The 15,309-nt window shown below is 37.3% G+C and overlaps 1 protein-coding gene across 2 annotated transcripts in view; it reads right to left on the bottom strand.

The window, feature by feature from the left end:
- Window positions 1-15,309, bottom strand: part of tesk2 (testis associated actin remodelling kinase 2) — a 33,721-nt gene that overhangs the window by 9,310 nt on the left and 9,102 nt on the right. For both annotated transcript variants that reach the window (XM_077228654.1, XM_077228644.1), the window contains exons 3-6: window positions 13,460-13,581; window positions 9,027-9,075; window positions 1,402-1,548; window positions 706-788 (exon numbers count right to left, since the gene is read on the bottom strand). In XM_077228654.1, coding sequence (XP_077084769.1) covers window positions 706-788; window positions 1,402-1,548; window positions 9,027-9,075; window positions 13,460-13,581 — 401 coding nt within the window. The remainder of the gene's footprint in view (window positions 1-705; window positions 789-1,401; window positions 1,549-9,026; window positions 9,076-13,459; window positions 13,582-15,309) is intronic.

The following is a 15,309-nucleotide window of genomic DNA, read 5'->3' as shown; positions in this document are numbered from 1 at the left end:
TCTTCAGAAGACTTGGATTAAAGAGCTCGATTCATATGGATTACCTTTACCATCTCTTTATGAACGTTTGGAAGCATCAATTTTTTGGTTGATTAGATTTTCAATGAAGGAACAAAAACCTCTCATGTTTCATTAAAATATCTTTATGCTATAGAGATGAAGGTCTGATGAAATTACATGAGGGTGAAAAATGTATAAAAGCTTTTTCCTTTTTAGGTGAAAAAACTCTTTAAGATGGTGCAAATTTTAAAAATGTAACCCTGAAACTGGTCAAATTATACAGAGCTTCCAGCTTAATCAAATAAAAGAGGGATTAATTGACTAATTGTTCAGGGAACCAACAGACTATTCGATTCAATATATATATATATATATATGGGAAATATATATATAGATATATATAGATATATCATGGGAAAGAAAGGGTCTTGAACTGCTTTGGTATTATTAGCTCTCTTTAAAGTTGGCTTTGGACGGTATGTTCCTTCCAAATTAGATCCCCTGTCCGCATTGCTTGCGTCTCACCATTGCTTCCTTTCAGATTGCCATGAGCAAACAGAAGGATGCCCACTTTACTGTTTTATATGGGGAAAAAGCCATAGTAATCATAGCTGCTGCTATAATTAGCATACAGGCAGCAGAGAGAAATTATCACGTGCGCATGTTTTACTCATTTTGTAGGTCACCAAGTTGCCTGTTACTCACTCATGACTGGGGATTTTCTCAGCAAGGCCAAAGTCTCCAACAATCGCAGTGTGGCCATTCTCGTCAGACTTGATCAGGCAGTTCTGATAGAACATCAAAAGGAAAGAAACAGTAACTAGAAGATCATTTTTCTCCTCCCACAGGATACCTTACATTTGAGATTCAGTTAATTAGAATCACTTAAACAGAAATAAATGATGTCGCGAAGAAGCCACAGGGGTCATTCCCACAGTGTATAATTATGGGAAGTCCCAGAAGATAACACAACAGCTGGAGGTAGAGACAGCATGTCAGCGCATGCCACCAACAAGAGCACTGTGAATACTAAATTAAAAGCACCTGTTTCAGCGTTGACTGATATAGTCTTCTTTTTAATAAAGTAACAGAATTAAACCCACAGGACAAGTGTAGCTTGAGTTCATCCAATAAATGCCTACCTTCATTAGGGCCAATAAAATTAAGCAATGTAATTACCATTTACAACATTACACTACAAAATAAAAATCTTTCTGACCCAAAATATTTGTGAATGTTAGTTTTATTCAGCAAATATGCATTAAATTGATCAAAAGTGACAGCAAAGACACTTATAATTATATTTCAAATAAATGCTATTGTTATGAACTTTCTACTCAAAGAATTCTGAAAAAAGCAACAATTGTTTTCAACACTGAAAATAAGAAATGTTTCCAATACCTTGGAGGTGAGATCTCTGTGAAAAATGCCCTTTGAGTGTAGGTAACTGAGGCCCATGGCGATCTCTAAGGCCAGCTTGACCCGTGTGGCCCAGCTCAGGTACTTATTGCTGTCCAGCAGCTGCTCCAAGTTTCCACCATTAATGTACTGAGAAAAGAGAAGATACCACATGTGATAAACACCACTGTTTCCATCTCTTTGACATCCTCAAAAAGCCCATATTGTATTCATGAGGTTACATTAATTAGAATGATGGGACAACAAAAATGCAATGCACTTTTTTTATTAAAAAAATAAATAATCTGACGTACAACAATAATAGGCAACAATTAAATCAAGCAACTTTAATCTTTGCATAATAGGGATTATAATAATTTTGATGGTCACAGTACTTTGTGTTTACAATACAAAAGTGAATCCTATCAGCTTCCTGTGGGTAAAAGTATTCCATGCCAACTCTCCAGTGGATTGGTTTTCAAGTCACAAAAGCGTGCAAATTATCAGAGCCCAGTAGAAGCCCTTTAAGTGCTTCTGTTTCACATAGTGAATTTGCATGAAAGCACCATCTAATAATTAGGCAATAATAATGAACTATTCTTTTGCAGCTGTGAATGTTGTATCTGTGATTCACTTTAAAACAAGTTTTTGAGATAGTAGTTAATGTGGCACACATGCTACTCGCTAGGAGCCTGATGCATTCACCACAGGGCAGGGCACTGGTCTCAACTGTGTCCTAATTTTGGGCTGCCTGAAATGAACTGTGCTGACAGATAAAGGGCTCCACATTTAGCTAACACAATTAGCCATGGCTGACTAAACAGAGGAGACCTTAGTATGTGGTTAGTGCGGTGATATATGGACAGGCTGACAAGATGGCTGAATCAAAATGACAAAACCTTCCAGTTTCCCATAAAGCTTTGGTGCCGTGACCAGGCTAGGTTATCAATAGACCTGCACCTTGGCCCTTGAATAAAATGACCAAATAGGTTATGCTCTTGTAGTTTGAGGACTCATTCAAAGGCAAAAGTAAAATCTTGAGCTACAATTCACTCTCTAGTCACGCTCTTAAAATTTGCTATATACAGCATAACCTACAAATCAAGGTGTACAAAAAACACCAGCAAAACATCTAATTATCTGAATTCCCTGGAACTTCAAATTGACAAAATGAGCACTTAGCCCTGTCCCAAGTGGCACACTCAGCCCACAAGGTCCTCAGATGAGTGAACACTTTTGTACACGGAATGTTGGCAACAAAACATATAAAGGAAATATCAAGCACAATTCGCAGGCAGCAGTAATTTATTCTGCAAGCTAAAGTGTCTGATAATAGGTTACTGAGACGAAGTAAATAGTATTTAGCTGGTCGTGATCTCAACAAGATGCCACTCATGAGACGATCTAGTCTATGTAAAGCATCACAGCTTTACAAGTTACTATGACTGGATTCTTAATCTCTTGTGAGTACATGCTTTTAAAGTCCCCCAGTGGTGAAAAATCAAGCTTTCAAATGTTGTTTATGTCTATGTGGTGTTTTAAATATGCTTTAAGACAAACTCTGTACAAATTCATAAGTCAACACCATTGCTGAGTATTTTTTCCTTAAAACAGCGATTTTTATACATCTTTGGTTCACTACAGTTTGAAATTGCTGGTGTTTCTGATGTCACAAATTGCCTTGTAACCAATCACGTCAACGTGAGATCGTCAGCAAGTGGATCTCTGAGCTGGTGTGAGTGAGTGGAGGCGAGGATAATTTGCATATTACAGTAGCCTCGTATATTTAATGAGGGCATAGGGTTACATTCAAGCTATTTTAAGGCATGAAGAATTTTTTCGGGGGAAAAAACACTTTAATTATGTCATTTTGGTGATCAAAGATGAGTTTTAAGGGATAAAAGTATTGACTGCAGGGGGACTTGCAAACATTTTTTAAAAACACTAATAATATAAAAAAGAATGAATACTTATATACAGCAAACAAATTAAATTGATCGAATAACAGTAAAGACTTACTTTTTTTAAATGAAGAAATTTGAAACAAATGCTGTTCTTTCCAACTTTCTATTCATTAAAAAATCTTGAATTTTTTTTTATCCACATTGATGAGAACAAGAAATGTTTTTTGAGCACCAAATCAACAGAATACCGCTTCAGTGTCACATGATCCTTCAGAAATCAAAGGCTGCTGAAAATTCTGAAATTGTAACATTTCATATTTTAAAAGTTAATTTAAGTTATTTGAAATTGTAATACTATTACACAAAATGGTTGCATTTCTTATCAAATAAATGCTGTTGTGGTGAGCATAAGGAAAATGCATAAATAATGCAACAGTGATATTAAGGAGGAAAGGTGTTAATTTATGTGTTCCTAACACTACTGACATACAGTCTTTGATATCCTGGGCTAAATATACAGGCCCACTCTTTAGCTATTTGGGCATGTCTATTTTCACTCTGTTTACTTCAATCAGCAGAATGGTAGCCAAACCACAACCAATCATTAAACTATTCACAGGTCCAAAGATGTGCAGAACTTGTACTACTTACTGTGGGACGCACTGTATAAAATACAAATAGTATAGTATCTAATAAAAATCATTTTTTGGGGGCTTAAGAGAAGCTACACTAAGTGTTTGCATGTATGAAGACCTGCACATTATTACATGGTAAACAGTTAGCTAAGCCAAATCACGCCATGCGGCTAGCTGTCCCCATCTAATCCCATTTCTCTCTCTTCTTACAGACCTGACCTCATGCCGAACATCTATCCTGAACCCAGGTCAGGAAATCTTTCCTCTGGAAGTGCCCTACTTATGCTATTTGTTGGCTTCATCTCTCAGAGGGTTAAAACTAATCCTACATCGCACCATTTCATCAGTGTTGACTATCCGACGTACTGCCAGACAGATTAAACTGAACAAAAAGGAACAGTCCAGTTTAGGTCTAAAGCTGAGGTACTCCAGGTGATTAGGTGATTGATGTGTATGCCTAAATAGAGCAAATCCTGTTGGTGAAACCGTAACCTTTAGTGGGTTGGGTGCTGATGCAGGCTACAACAGAGGATGAAAACCTTCCTGCGGGGCTGATTTCAGAACTGTTGAGTGATGAGAGAGCTCATTTAATACACTGCCAAATCACTCAGCGTCCTTTAAATTAAGTGTATTTATGGGGGGGGGGGAAATGACTGGGAAATCTTAATGGCATGAGCAACATAAGGCCCCAGTGGCTTTGAAAAATAGTATAATCCCTCAGCAGGCCAGTGATTACCACTGCACACCACTGCACTAATACCCTTTTCTGTCAACATGGATCAAAAAAGCAGAGCAAAGGTCACAGGGACCTACAATAGTTTAGACTATAATGAAAATACTCATGTATCTTCATGTCACATATCTAGTACAAGTGTCACGGACACACTAGTACATAGCGTTTATCAGTTTTTTTGTATGAACTACAGTATAAAACTATCTTTGTGCAGCTGCAAAGATTTTACTCATCTTGACTATTACTCAGTTTTCCTTGAGGTGCAAATCGGTGAGTTGATAGCCAATCGATTCATTTTTAATTAAAAGGCAAATTTCGTACATCAAAAACGACTTAATGTCGATTGATTCAGACTTTTTCAAATGTATTAAGATTATTCTTAAAAGACTTCCTCTAATGCTCTCAACCATGGGCTAACATTTTTTTCTTATGAAGAACCAGGTTTTCCAGTCTTGGAAAACTTGGATGTACAAGTTAACCTAGTTTCAAAAGTTTGATTTCTCACACTTTTTATTAATAAAAAAATTTCACACTATTATTAATCGATCAATAAAATCTTATTTAAATCAATAAAATAACAATGGACATTTTTGTATTGAATATATATTTTCCTAGCTATGCCAAGCTCTGAAATAGTTGATAAGGGTTAAGGTGATTTTGAAAATGATTTTTTACCTGATGAAGTACATCACAATGACTGGAAAAGTCATGGGGTCTCTGAATATTGTTGTGGACAATGGGGGGCCATGGAGTAAAAAAGGTTAAGAACCACTGCTCTATCTTTTAAAAAAAATAAAGACTTCAGACTTTTTATTGCACCAAAGGTTACCTGCAAGAAAAAGCATTGCCTACATAACCCGAATATATAGACGAATTCAAATACAATGCGTGTAATACAAGCAGTGGATTTGTGGATGCATACAGGAGAGATAGGTCACAGAAAAATAATGGAAAAGGAGCGCAGTTGAATGGAAAAACTCATTCTATGTAAACGCACTAGATGGACGTGTTTGATCGTTGTGCTCCTGTCTTACATCTTCTGCAGCGTCTCACCCATGACATGGCGTTATAAAAACGCGGCACTCAAGTTAAAATAAGTTCAACTTTTAAAAGACACATCTTGAGACTCACGCGTTTTTCTCCCCCATTCCAAAGCCCGCATCTCATGTTTCTCAAAGCAGAAAACACGTTCTGTGTGAACCGGCCCATATGTTATCTTTCGAGATTACATTTGGCTCAATGCCTGCAATTAATTCTTTGTTTTTATAAAACCAAAGCTTTCATTTAACCTTCATAAAAGGCCATTGCTTTACTAAAAACCCAACTCACCGACCAACTAAATCAACTGGCTCAAGTTGGAGGATAATGATTTATGCACATTGTACAAAAATGTACCCTTCTTTCCTGTGTAATCAATGTTAATCTTCAGCATAGGACTATATTGCACTGCAACATTCATACAGGCATAAAACACTCACACAGTTTGAGATGGAAAAAATACATCATGCCTTAAGGGACTGCCAGTGGGCTCTCTAATAGAATACTTCCCCTCGGGCCACTGCAAACAAAGAGTTAACTGTTCAATGTCACAGTGAGTCATTTGATTCAAAGGGGGAAATGCTCCAGATTTAGGAAGCAAGGTACACTGCAAATACCTTAAGCCGGGTGCACACTGTGCGATTTTGGCCACGATTTTGGCGCTGAGACAAATTTTGCAAATCCTCAAAGATTCCTCAGATTCTTGGCTAAAATATGAAGTCATTGATTGTTAGTTCGACATGTTCACCGACAGCCGATAATGACCGTTGCGATCAAATTGTAACTCCAATGAAATTCTGGCAGTGTCAGAAGATTTGACTCACAGTGTCTTCGTTTTAAGACAAACCATGACCAAAATTAATGTTAGGGATTTCTTTGTAGCCTCCATTTTAATCCCACGTAATGCAGCTCACTGTCACCGAAAGTGTCATTGATTGATGTACAACTCAAGACTCCAGACTCAAGTTCTTGCTTGCGTCTGTTTTTAACATGTCTTGACTGTCGTACAGTCTGACATTGAAGGAGTCAAATGATGGTTCTAAAAAGAACATTATTTTGTGTAATTGGTTTATTGCAATGTCTTTACGTGGTTTTAGGTTAAAAAGTCATTATTTTACACATACTGTACATTATTGTTGCTCTTCTATGACCCGCCTTTCTGAAATGCGTTGATTTTTTTCAAAACTCATCATTCTGAAAAGTGCGGTGTTGTCTGATTGGCCAGTGATCCAGTGCATTGTGATTGGCCCGACTACCTACGCGTGTGACGGAAATGTCACGCCCCTTACCAGATTTGGAACATCAACTCCCAAAGCAATGATGACAGGTGATAATGTCAGCACTACCTTATCAATTCGAGCCCGAATCTGATCCGGAAAATGCAGATGACCAAGCTGATTGATCAATTTTGCCAGCACGACTGGACCAGAACTTGTCAGATTGGTAAGGTTTTATTTAATTGGGGACATAATTACTGATTATAATATACTGTCTTTTAACGCATCATGCCACGCTACGGGGGAGAAAACACTTAAACATAAAACCATGTCTGCATTTGTGATCGTAGAAACGGCACACAAGCGATACTCTATACTGCTCAAAACTTGCATTTGAATAGTCAGTAGCAAATTCTTAAAATATGAAAAATATATTTACAGGCTGTGTCTGAGAGACAGAAGCACCAGACTGTCCTTGCAAAGATGTAATTTTTTTTTTGGAACCACTTTTTAGAATCAGCCTTTATGATAACAGTCCTCCGAAAAATGCGCAGCACACAGTCGAATATTTTAGTTGTACTGTTCTGGAACAGTGTTGTAGATAAAGCTTACCCACTTTTTGTCTAATTGAGTCCTCTTTTGGAAGACCAAACAAAGTAGTTTGGCTTTCGAAAGGAAAAACACAGCGTCTCCACAACATGGCGGCGCCGGCGGGGGCAATAATACAGCGAGAATAAAAAGTTACGCCTTTTTTCTTTGCGTATACATTTGGGCGGTGTTATGAAACTCTGCCCCCACATAGTGACGTAGATTTGTCGGGGCGTGTTTGAACGAAGCGTTTTAAGGCAGCGTGGCTGAGCCTTAACTTTTACATAGAATATCTCTTTGCGTTTGAGACTTTGAGCTTGGTAACTCTGCATATCTTATACATGAACAAACAGCTACATAACACACTAAAGAAAAAGGAAAACAAGAAATCGCATCTTGACCCCTTTAATGACAACTGAGCGATTGTGTTTGTACAGTCTAACAAGAAACTATCGTAAATGGACTAGATTTTAGAGATCAATAGAGATTTTGGACTATCGTCTCGATTGCGGTTAAGCTCACATGACGTTGCTGTGCTGCATGGTCACAAAAGTTTATCATTTGAATAGGTTTTAAAGCAGTGCAACGCATTAACAGCGATAAGCAGCGAAAGAGAACTGTCTTAGAGATGGTTTCTGAGCACTGTCTGAGAGACGTGTGCACATGAAGCCACAGTGCAGAGTGCATGTGAATACTGAACTGAGTTGTTTTTGCCACCTAATTGGGCTGGAATGGTCAAATACACATACTTGTGAGTCAAAATGCCCATCTTTACAAGTATCCTCATAAACAGTAATTTATGTTATAAGTGAAAGTAAACAGTTGAGAAAGAAAACATGTGTAAAATTATATTGGATCCGTGCATTCACTTGTAAAGTGACGGCAGCCTAATAAACCTGCTGCTGTTTCAATGTTAGTCAAACTGCTCTTGACTGAATCACTTTTGTAACTTAAAAAAAAAGAAGTACATTTCATTTACACAGTTACGACTATGCAGTTTTTTATACATTTGATTACTTCATAAAATGTATGTAGTATTTCTCATTTCTAGTGCTTGAAGTTTTTTCAGGATGGTCCATTTCATTTGTATGTTCTATTGTAGTTTGTTTTCCTATTGCTTGTATTTAGTTTCCTTGTTCTTATTTTCTCACTGGCTGATTACTTGTCTTCAGTAAGCTTGTTTTTTTTTACTTCACTAAGTTCTTTTTACTTAGGCTAGTATTAGTTTGTGATATTGAAATTGATGACAATAATTATTTCAATTGTATCAAATGAAATGATAAAAATTATTGAAATGATAAAAAACGTACTTAAAGCAAACCTATATATATATATATATATATATATATATATATATATATATATATATATATATATAGTAATCGTGAAATAAGATGACTCATATCGTGATACAGGATTTTGGTCATATCACCCACCCCTATTGCCCATGATAAAGGGTCAAAAAGAGATGTGTGGTGAATGAAAGCTCTGAGTCTGAGCTGATGTCGCTTACCTCTGTGAGAGCATGAAGCTGACCTTCCTGAACACACACCCCCATGAATCTACAACATCACAAAAACAAAAAAAAAGGTTGATGTTAGATGATCTAAAGCAGTAGAAGTTACAAGTTTAAGGAGATTTTTCAAGGATGCCAAAAAAACCTGAATAAAGTAAAACATCAATGCACAAATACACAATGTATAAGCACCAATTCAGCAATATCATTAGACTAAGCTGTTGTCATCTACGCCAATGTTAACTTTTACTGAGGCTACTGACAAATAGACTCAAAACTAACTTTAGCTGGAAAAAACATTTTTCAAGAGCCACTATAAAACCAAACCAATCTCTGTTACCTTAAATTATATGTTTATCTCTGTGAAGCTGCTTTGAAACAATCTACATTGTTTAAAGCGCTATATAAATGAGGATGACTGACTGACTGACTTATTTATGCTCTACGTTCATTTCTTGTGTCAAAAATGGCTTTTACAAATGACACCACTCAGACGGGTTTATGGCACTGTATATCAACACTAGCTATAAAATGTGAGATGGTCTCAAGTCTACTGGAGGGTGGTGAATCTGTGATGTGAACAGATACAATGGCAGTATGGCACAATAAAAGCAAGATTTCTGCTGTAAAAACAAATAGCTGATTTTTCTGTCAGACATGGAATATGTGGCAAAAGGTGCAAACAAGTGTTATTTTAAAGAAAAGCAACACATTACAAATACAGGTCTCGGCAATATTTTAATGTTACTTAATGCACTGATAAATTAATGTGCACTAATTTCAAGTTTTATTTTTATTTTATTTGGAATGCAGCACCACACACAAGGTGCAGTAGTGTCTATTTCTATGACTGTTACATAATGAATGCCACATACAAATTCAAAGTGAATGAGTGAGCGGTGTCAGACAACATTTGTATGAATGTGTCAATACAGAAATATCTCTGCATCTCTGCCACTTACGCTGCCACTCGATATTTTGTGGTCAGGAGGGGGTTTTTTTCTCGAAAGTAATAAATACTTTTATTCAGCAAGGATGCATCAAATTGATCAAAAGTGACACTAAAGACAGACATTAATGCTACCAAAAATATCTATTTAAATTTAAATAGAATACAGTTATTTAAAATTAAAAATATGTTGTGAATTACAATCAATCAATCAAATGCAGCCTTGGTGAATAGAAGACTTCTTTCAAAAACATGAAAAAAAAAAAAAATCTTACAGACCCCAAACTTTTGAACGGTAGTGTCTGAATGCGTAAAAACTATCTCGAAGTAATATCTCGGTCACTTGTGTTGTCTGATGCAAGGCGTCACTCACAAAATGTCACAAAAGGCCATTAGCAGAAGTAAAATGTTCAGAAAGTCATCAACTGCAAAAATGACAGAGCGAACAGTCAGAGAGATCAGATTTGAAAAATACAGACCAGATAAATGTCTAGTGTGGGACCTACATAATATAGACATGCAGTAGCTTTTCACTAATGTGTTCTCAACCATAACACAACGTGTCAATGTCTCTGAATGGCCACCTCACACGAGTCATTACACAGGATACAAATTTGTCTGTTTTCAAAGTTATGGCCCCATAAACCCCAGGCCTGGCTTTTATTGCGGGTCTGTGTTGGGATTTCTTCAACAAAGATCCCCTCAGCCTTCTCCTGTCCGCGCTACAGTCCTTCCACCCCCATTCAAATAAGACGTAACAATGGTGTGATTGTAAACCACACACAGACCCCCTCTCTCTCTCATCCACCTACAAACTCACATTCTGCTTTACAAACTAGACAAGCGTCACAAACATTTCTCTAGGTGGTATTTTGTCATATATACATAACACAATAAATAAACTAAATGTAACAAACAAATAATTAAACATGAGTAAATAAAACAAATATAAAAATATTAAAAAACATACACAAGTAAAAATAAACACCACATGTGAACTACTTGTCCTATATTCTCAGGTCCAATCCCCCATTCATCCTCAGGTGCGGGCTGTCTCAGCAGACACAACTCGCTAGTTCTTCTCTGAGCTGATGTGGAGAACCAAGAGGCTTTTTGATCTCAATGAAATCTAAACTCAGGATGTCGTTACACTCCATCTATTTTTAATGGATTTCTGTGGAACGGGGAGGAAGAGTTCATCTCTGCGTTTCCATTACAAAGGAGAGAAAGATTCATATTGAAAGCAACACTCCCACAGTCTCACTATTTAAAGGACGGCATTCATTTTGAGCCACTGGCAGTGCATAAAGCGAGGCACACACCATGTTCAAAGAGTAGGAAACCTAATATAAAGCAGTAGCTGATGTAGCTAAATATATATGAATTCTGCAGTACTTACTGCGTTTCCTGGTTTAGTTACAAGCTCGTTAAATTTACTTTTATTGGCATCGGCTCGTTAGTTTCTTCTAAGCGTAAACCGCAACTGCAATCGCCAAGACACCAACTTAATAAAAGTAATCACACAGAGACACAAGGCAACAGAGAAAAGTACATCAGAGGCCGGATTGTCAAATATCTTCTTTAGAAAGTAGTCAAGAAAATTCTTAAGATAAATTCTAAGAAGTTGGGAAGAATGTTCTTGAGCGCAATTCTTAAAATTCTCAAATATTTCCCAAGAACATCTTTTTTTCTTAATGGAAAAATTACTTTGAGGGGTTTTTCACTCAGTGAGACTTCGGCAGTACCTGCCTTTCAATCAAATAACACCAAAGCCTGTCTTTTGTGCTGCCTTTACCATAGTTATCATAATAAGCAATCCGAGTATTTTTGTGGCGACAGACTTTAAGGGAGTTAATGAACCGTGTCAAGTTAAAATAGTTGCAGTGGTCTTCCCCATTCAGCTGCGCTCTGGTCTTTCTTGCGCTCTCTTGAGTGAATGCGTCCTGTATCTGAGCTGCCTCGCTAGTTCTAGCTAGATTGAACAATATGTAGCTTGTGTTATGTTGCAATGCTTAATTTGTGGTCTTAAAGGGTTAGTTTACCCCAAAATGAAAATGATCCCATAATTTATCCTCAAGCCATCCTAGGTGTATATGACTTTCATCTTTCAGCCAAACACAATCGGAGTTATATTAAAAAATATCCTGGCTTTATAATGTGAGTGAATGGTACCATAGATTTTGAAGCCTAAAAAGGCACATCCATCCATTATAAAAGTAATCCATATTGCTCCAAGGGGTTATTAAAGGCCTTCTGAGGCAAAGCAATACATTTTATTAAGAAAAATATCTATATTTACAACTTTCTAAACTATAATCACTGGCTTCCAAAAACGGCCGTACGTGAGTCTAGTTCTGTTGGAAGAGTGACCTCTAACCCGACGCATGACATATTGAAGAACGCAGAAGCGCAGAGAATATAGCAAAACAAAACACCGGTCACGAGAATTTTTAAAGAGAAATGTTAGAGGATTTCGATTTAAGAGAAGAGGAGAGCTTGACTTTGTTGCCCAACCCTATTTGTTGGAACCATGAGAGGCGTCACCTAAGCTAATGCTACTCCTACATCCTGCGTCATACGTCGGGTCAGAGGTCACTCTTCCGGGCGAACTAGACTTGCGTACGGCCATTACTAGAAGCCAGTGCTTATATAGTTTATAAAAATGCATATTTGACAATATGTGACCTTGTTTACTCACTGTTTCATTGACGTCTTTCTGCGGTTGAAACAAGTGATTCCACAAGATGGATTTTGGCAAGTTGTACAGTATCTTTTAACAATGTTCATTCATGTTTATTTCGCGTTGTAACTGGTATTAAAGCGGAGGAGATGATCAGTTCACGTGCACTCCACGCTGCTGATTCTCTTGAACTGAGGCGCTACAGCGATTTGTCACTCTACATTAAACAGTGCCAAAACGGTTAATTTTTCATTTTAAAATGGACAGAATTGGAAATCTGAGACTTTGTTTCATATCAAAATTAAAGCAAAAAGCTTTTTGTGATTTATTGGATTTGAGGAGCGCTACAATGTTCCGTTCATTCATCAACTGAAAACAGGGTAGAGTAATTGGTTCGTATAAATCGTAGATATCGGTTTGGAAAAATGAGAATCAATTAAAATCGAGAAATCGATTTTTTACCCATCCCTACCAAGTATGAAGGCCCATTTTCACAAATCTGCGCCCTGCATTTCACCCATCCAGGTTTACACACACAGCAGTGTGTATTGAACACACACACCGTGAACACACACCGGGCTATTTTTGCTGCGGCACCCAGGGAGCGATTGGGGGTTAGGTGCCTTGCTCAAGGGCAGCTGAGTTGTGGGTAATTAGAGTGGAAGAGAGAGCTGTTCATACACTCCCCCACAATACATTTCCTTCCTGCCGGTACTGATACTCGAACCCGCGGCCTGTGTGTGTAAAACCCACTATGACAATAGTGTTAAAATGAAAGCAAAGTATGTTATGTGAAAGCACCTGAGTATGTTGGGGTGGGAGAGTCTGTTCATGAGCTGAACTTCTCGCAGCATGTTGGCACGATTACTGCTTAGCTTGTTCATCTTTAGGGCCATTACCTGGTCCGAAGCTTTGTGACGCACCTAAAACAAACAAATAAAATGAGAAATGTTCTTTTAGTCTTAATCTTATTTTGAACTAAGCCATACCAACAAAATGAAATGAGGAAGTAAATTCTTATATGCTCTGAATGTTTATCTTAAAGGAATATAAAGAATGCAAAGAATTTTGTTCAGAGTATCTTGGCCCATTGCTTCTCACTGGCTACTATGATTATGGGCATTGGAGAATAATAACCACAACATTGGACCAACAATACCACTCAGATGGGAAATGACATACATTACCATAGAAGATCATTATTAAAAATCTTTATTACACAACCAATATTCTAGCACGAGGTGAAGAATGGAACAGACAAACACTTACTGCTTGAATGACTATTGACCATGTATGGTTGGGTGTTTCTCAATATTTCTAAAATGTGCTTCTGCATATCCGTTTTCCTAGTTTCTTTTTTGTGCTTTCATCTCACTGACCAATAAAAAAAAACCAAATATCAACCACAGGATATCCTCATTAGTGAAGAAAAAAAAAAAAAAAAAAAAAAAAAAAATTTGATATGTCTGTAAAACGCTGACTTCCTCAAACTGCATGCAGTGATGGAAAGGCAAAACACAGCTAAAGGTTTACTCAAAATTCAATGCTAGGGAACCAAAACATTGAATTCTGGGTTAACTTCTGAGAATGTTCTATACATAGCAACATTTTATGAGCATGTTCTTTTACTTTAAATGCATGGTGCTGACTGTACTGCAGTCTGTAACCAATCGCACTTCTGGGATTAGCGGCCTAGGAAGAGCCCGTTTCGTGTGGCCACCTACAGTGAGAGCCGCCTGTCATACATGGATCCAGATGCCTTCTCTACGGCACCCAAACTCTCAATCTGTTCTGCTAATATCAAGTCACAGCTTGCTGCCCATCATGCAACAAATCCAGTGTCCTAGGAAAATGTTTCGGTTCCTCAAATGTAGATGGATTAGCAAATTGAGCAATATGATTATTTAGTGATTCTCCATAGCGCTGTGAGGTTTTACGATGTTTGAGTTTATCATATGGATACAAATTGAAACTCATGTTCAAATAAACTGAAATAAGCTATTATTGTATTAGCTTTCTAGACAGGTTCTTGCAGACCCCCATCACAGCTGGTCGTTGGCTCAGCGCATTACCCCTGTCTGTGCCACATGCAGACACCCCCTGCCTGCCATCCTAAAGTCATTTACTGTGCTTTAAATCTCAGCCACCTGTGAGGGGAAGGGAGGGAATATTCTTAATGGATATATACAACAAAACACAGACCAGTAATTTCCAGTCCTGCAAACTCTAAGACGTGAAAAAAGTGACATGTTTACAAACGGTATTGTTGTTGTCTTGGGGCATACTCCCCCAGGATTTTTTTTATTTTTATGATTTTAACATGCAATCATTCAGGTTCACTCTGACAAGAAAATAAAGGGAAAAGACAACATTTGCATAAAGTAAAAAAACAACAACAACAATAACATTTATTGACACTGGGACAGGACATTGAAATTTCACTTTTTTTTGGAATCGACTTCGATTCACAAGCTTGCAATTCGATTTACTTTCCGATTCTATATAGATTATTTTGGGGCCTATCAGGTAAAGTGCATCGTTCATTTCCTCAAAGAAAAACATCTTTCAACTAATCCTGTAAACTATACAGGGAAACCCAGTAGGTGCATCCTTATAATATCAAATGTTAAAGTTAACTGATCTGTAGGCTT

This window comes from Siphateles boraxobius, unplaced genomic scaffold (genome assembly GCF_051911475.1).
Source record: "Siphateles boraxobius isolate OS27281-9 unplaced genomic scaffold, OSU_SipBor_1 1, whole genome shotgun sequence".
NCBI classification, from domain to species: Eukaryota; Metazoa; Chordata; class Actinopteri; order Cypriniformes; family Leuciscidae; genus Siphateles; species Siphateles boraxobius.
The sequence above is the reverse complement of the archived record's forward strand: the minus strand, read 5'-3'. Positions and strand labels throughout refer to the sequence as shown.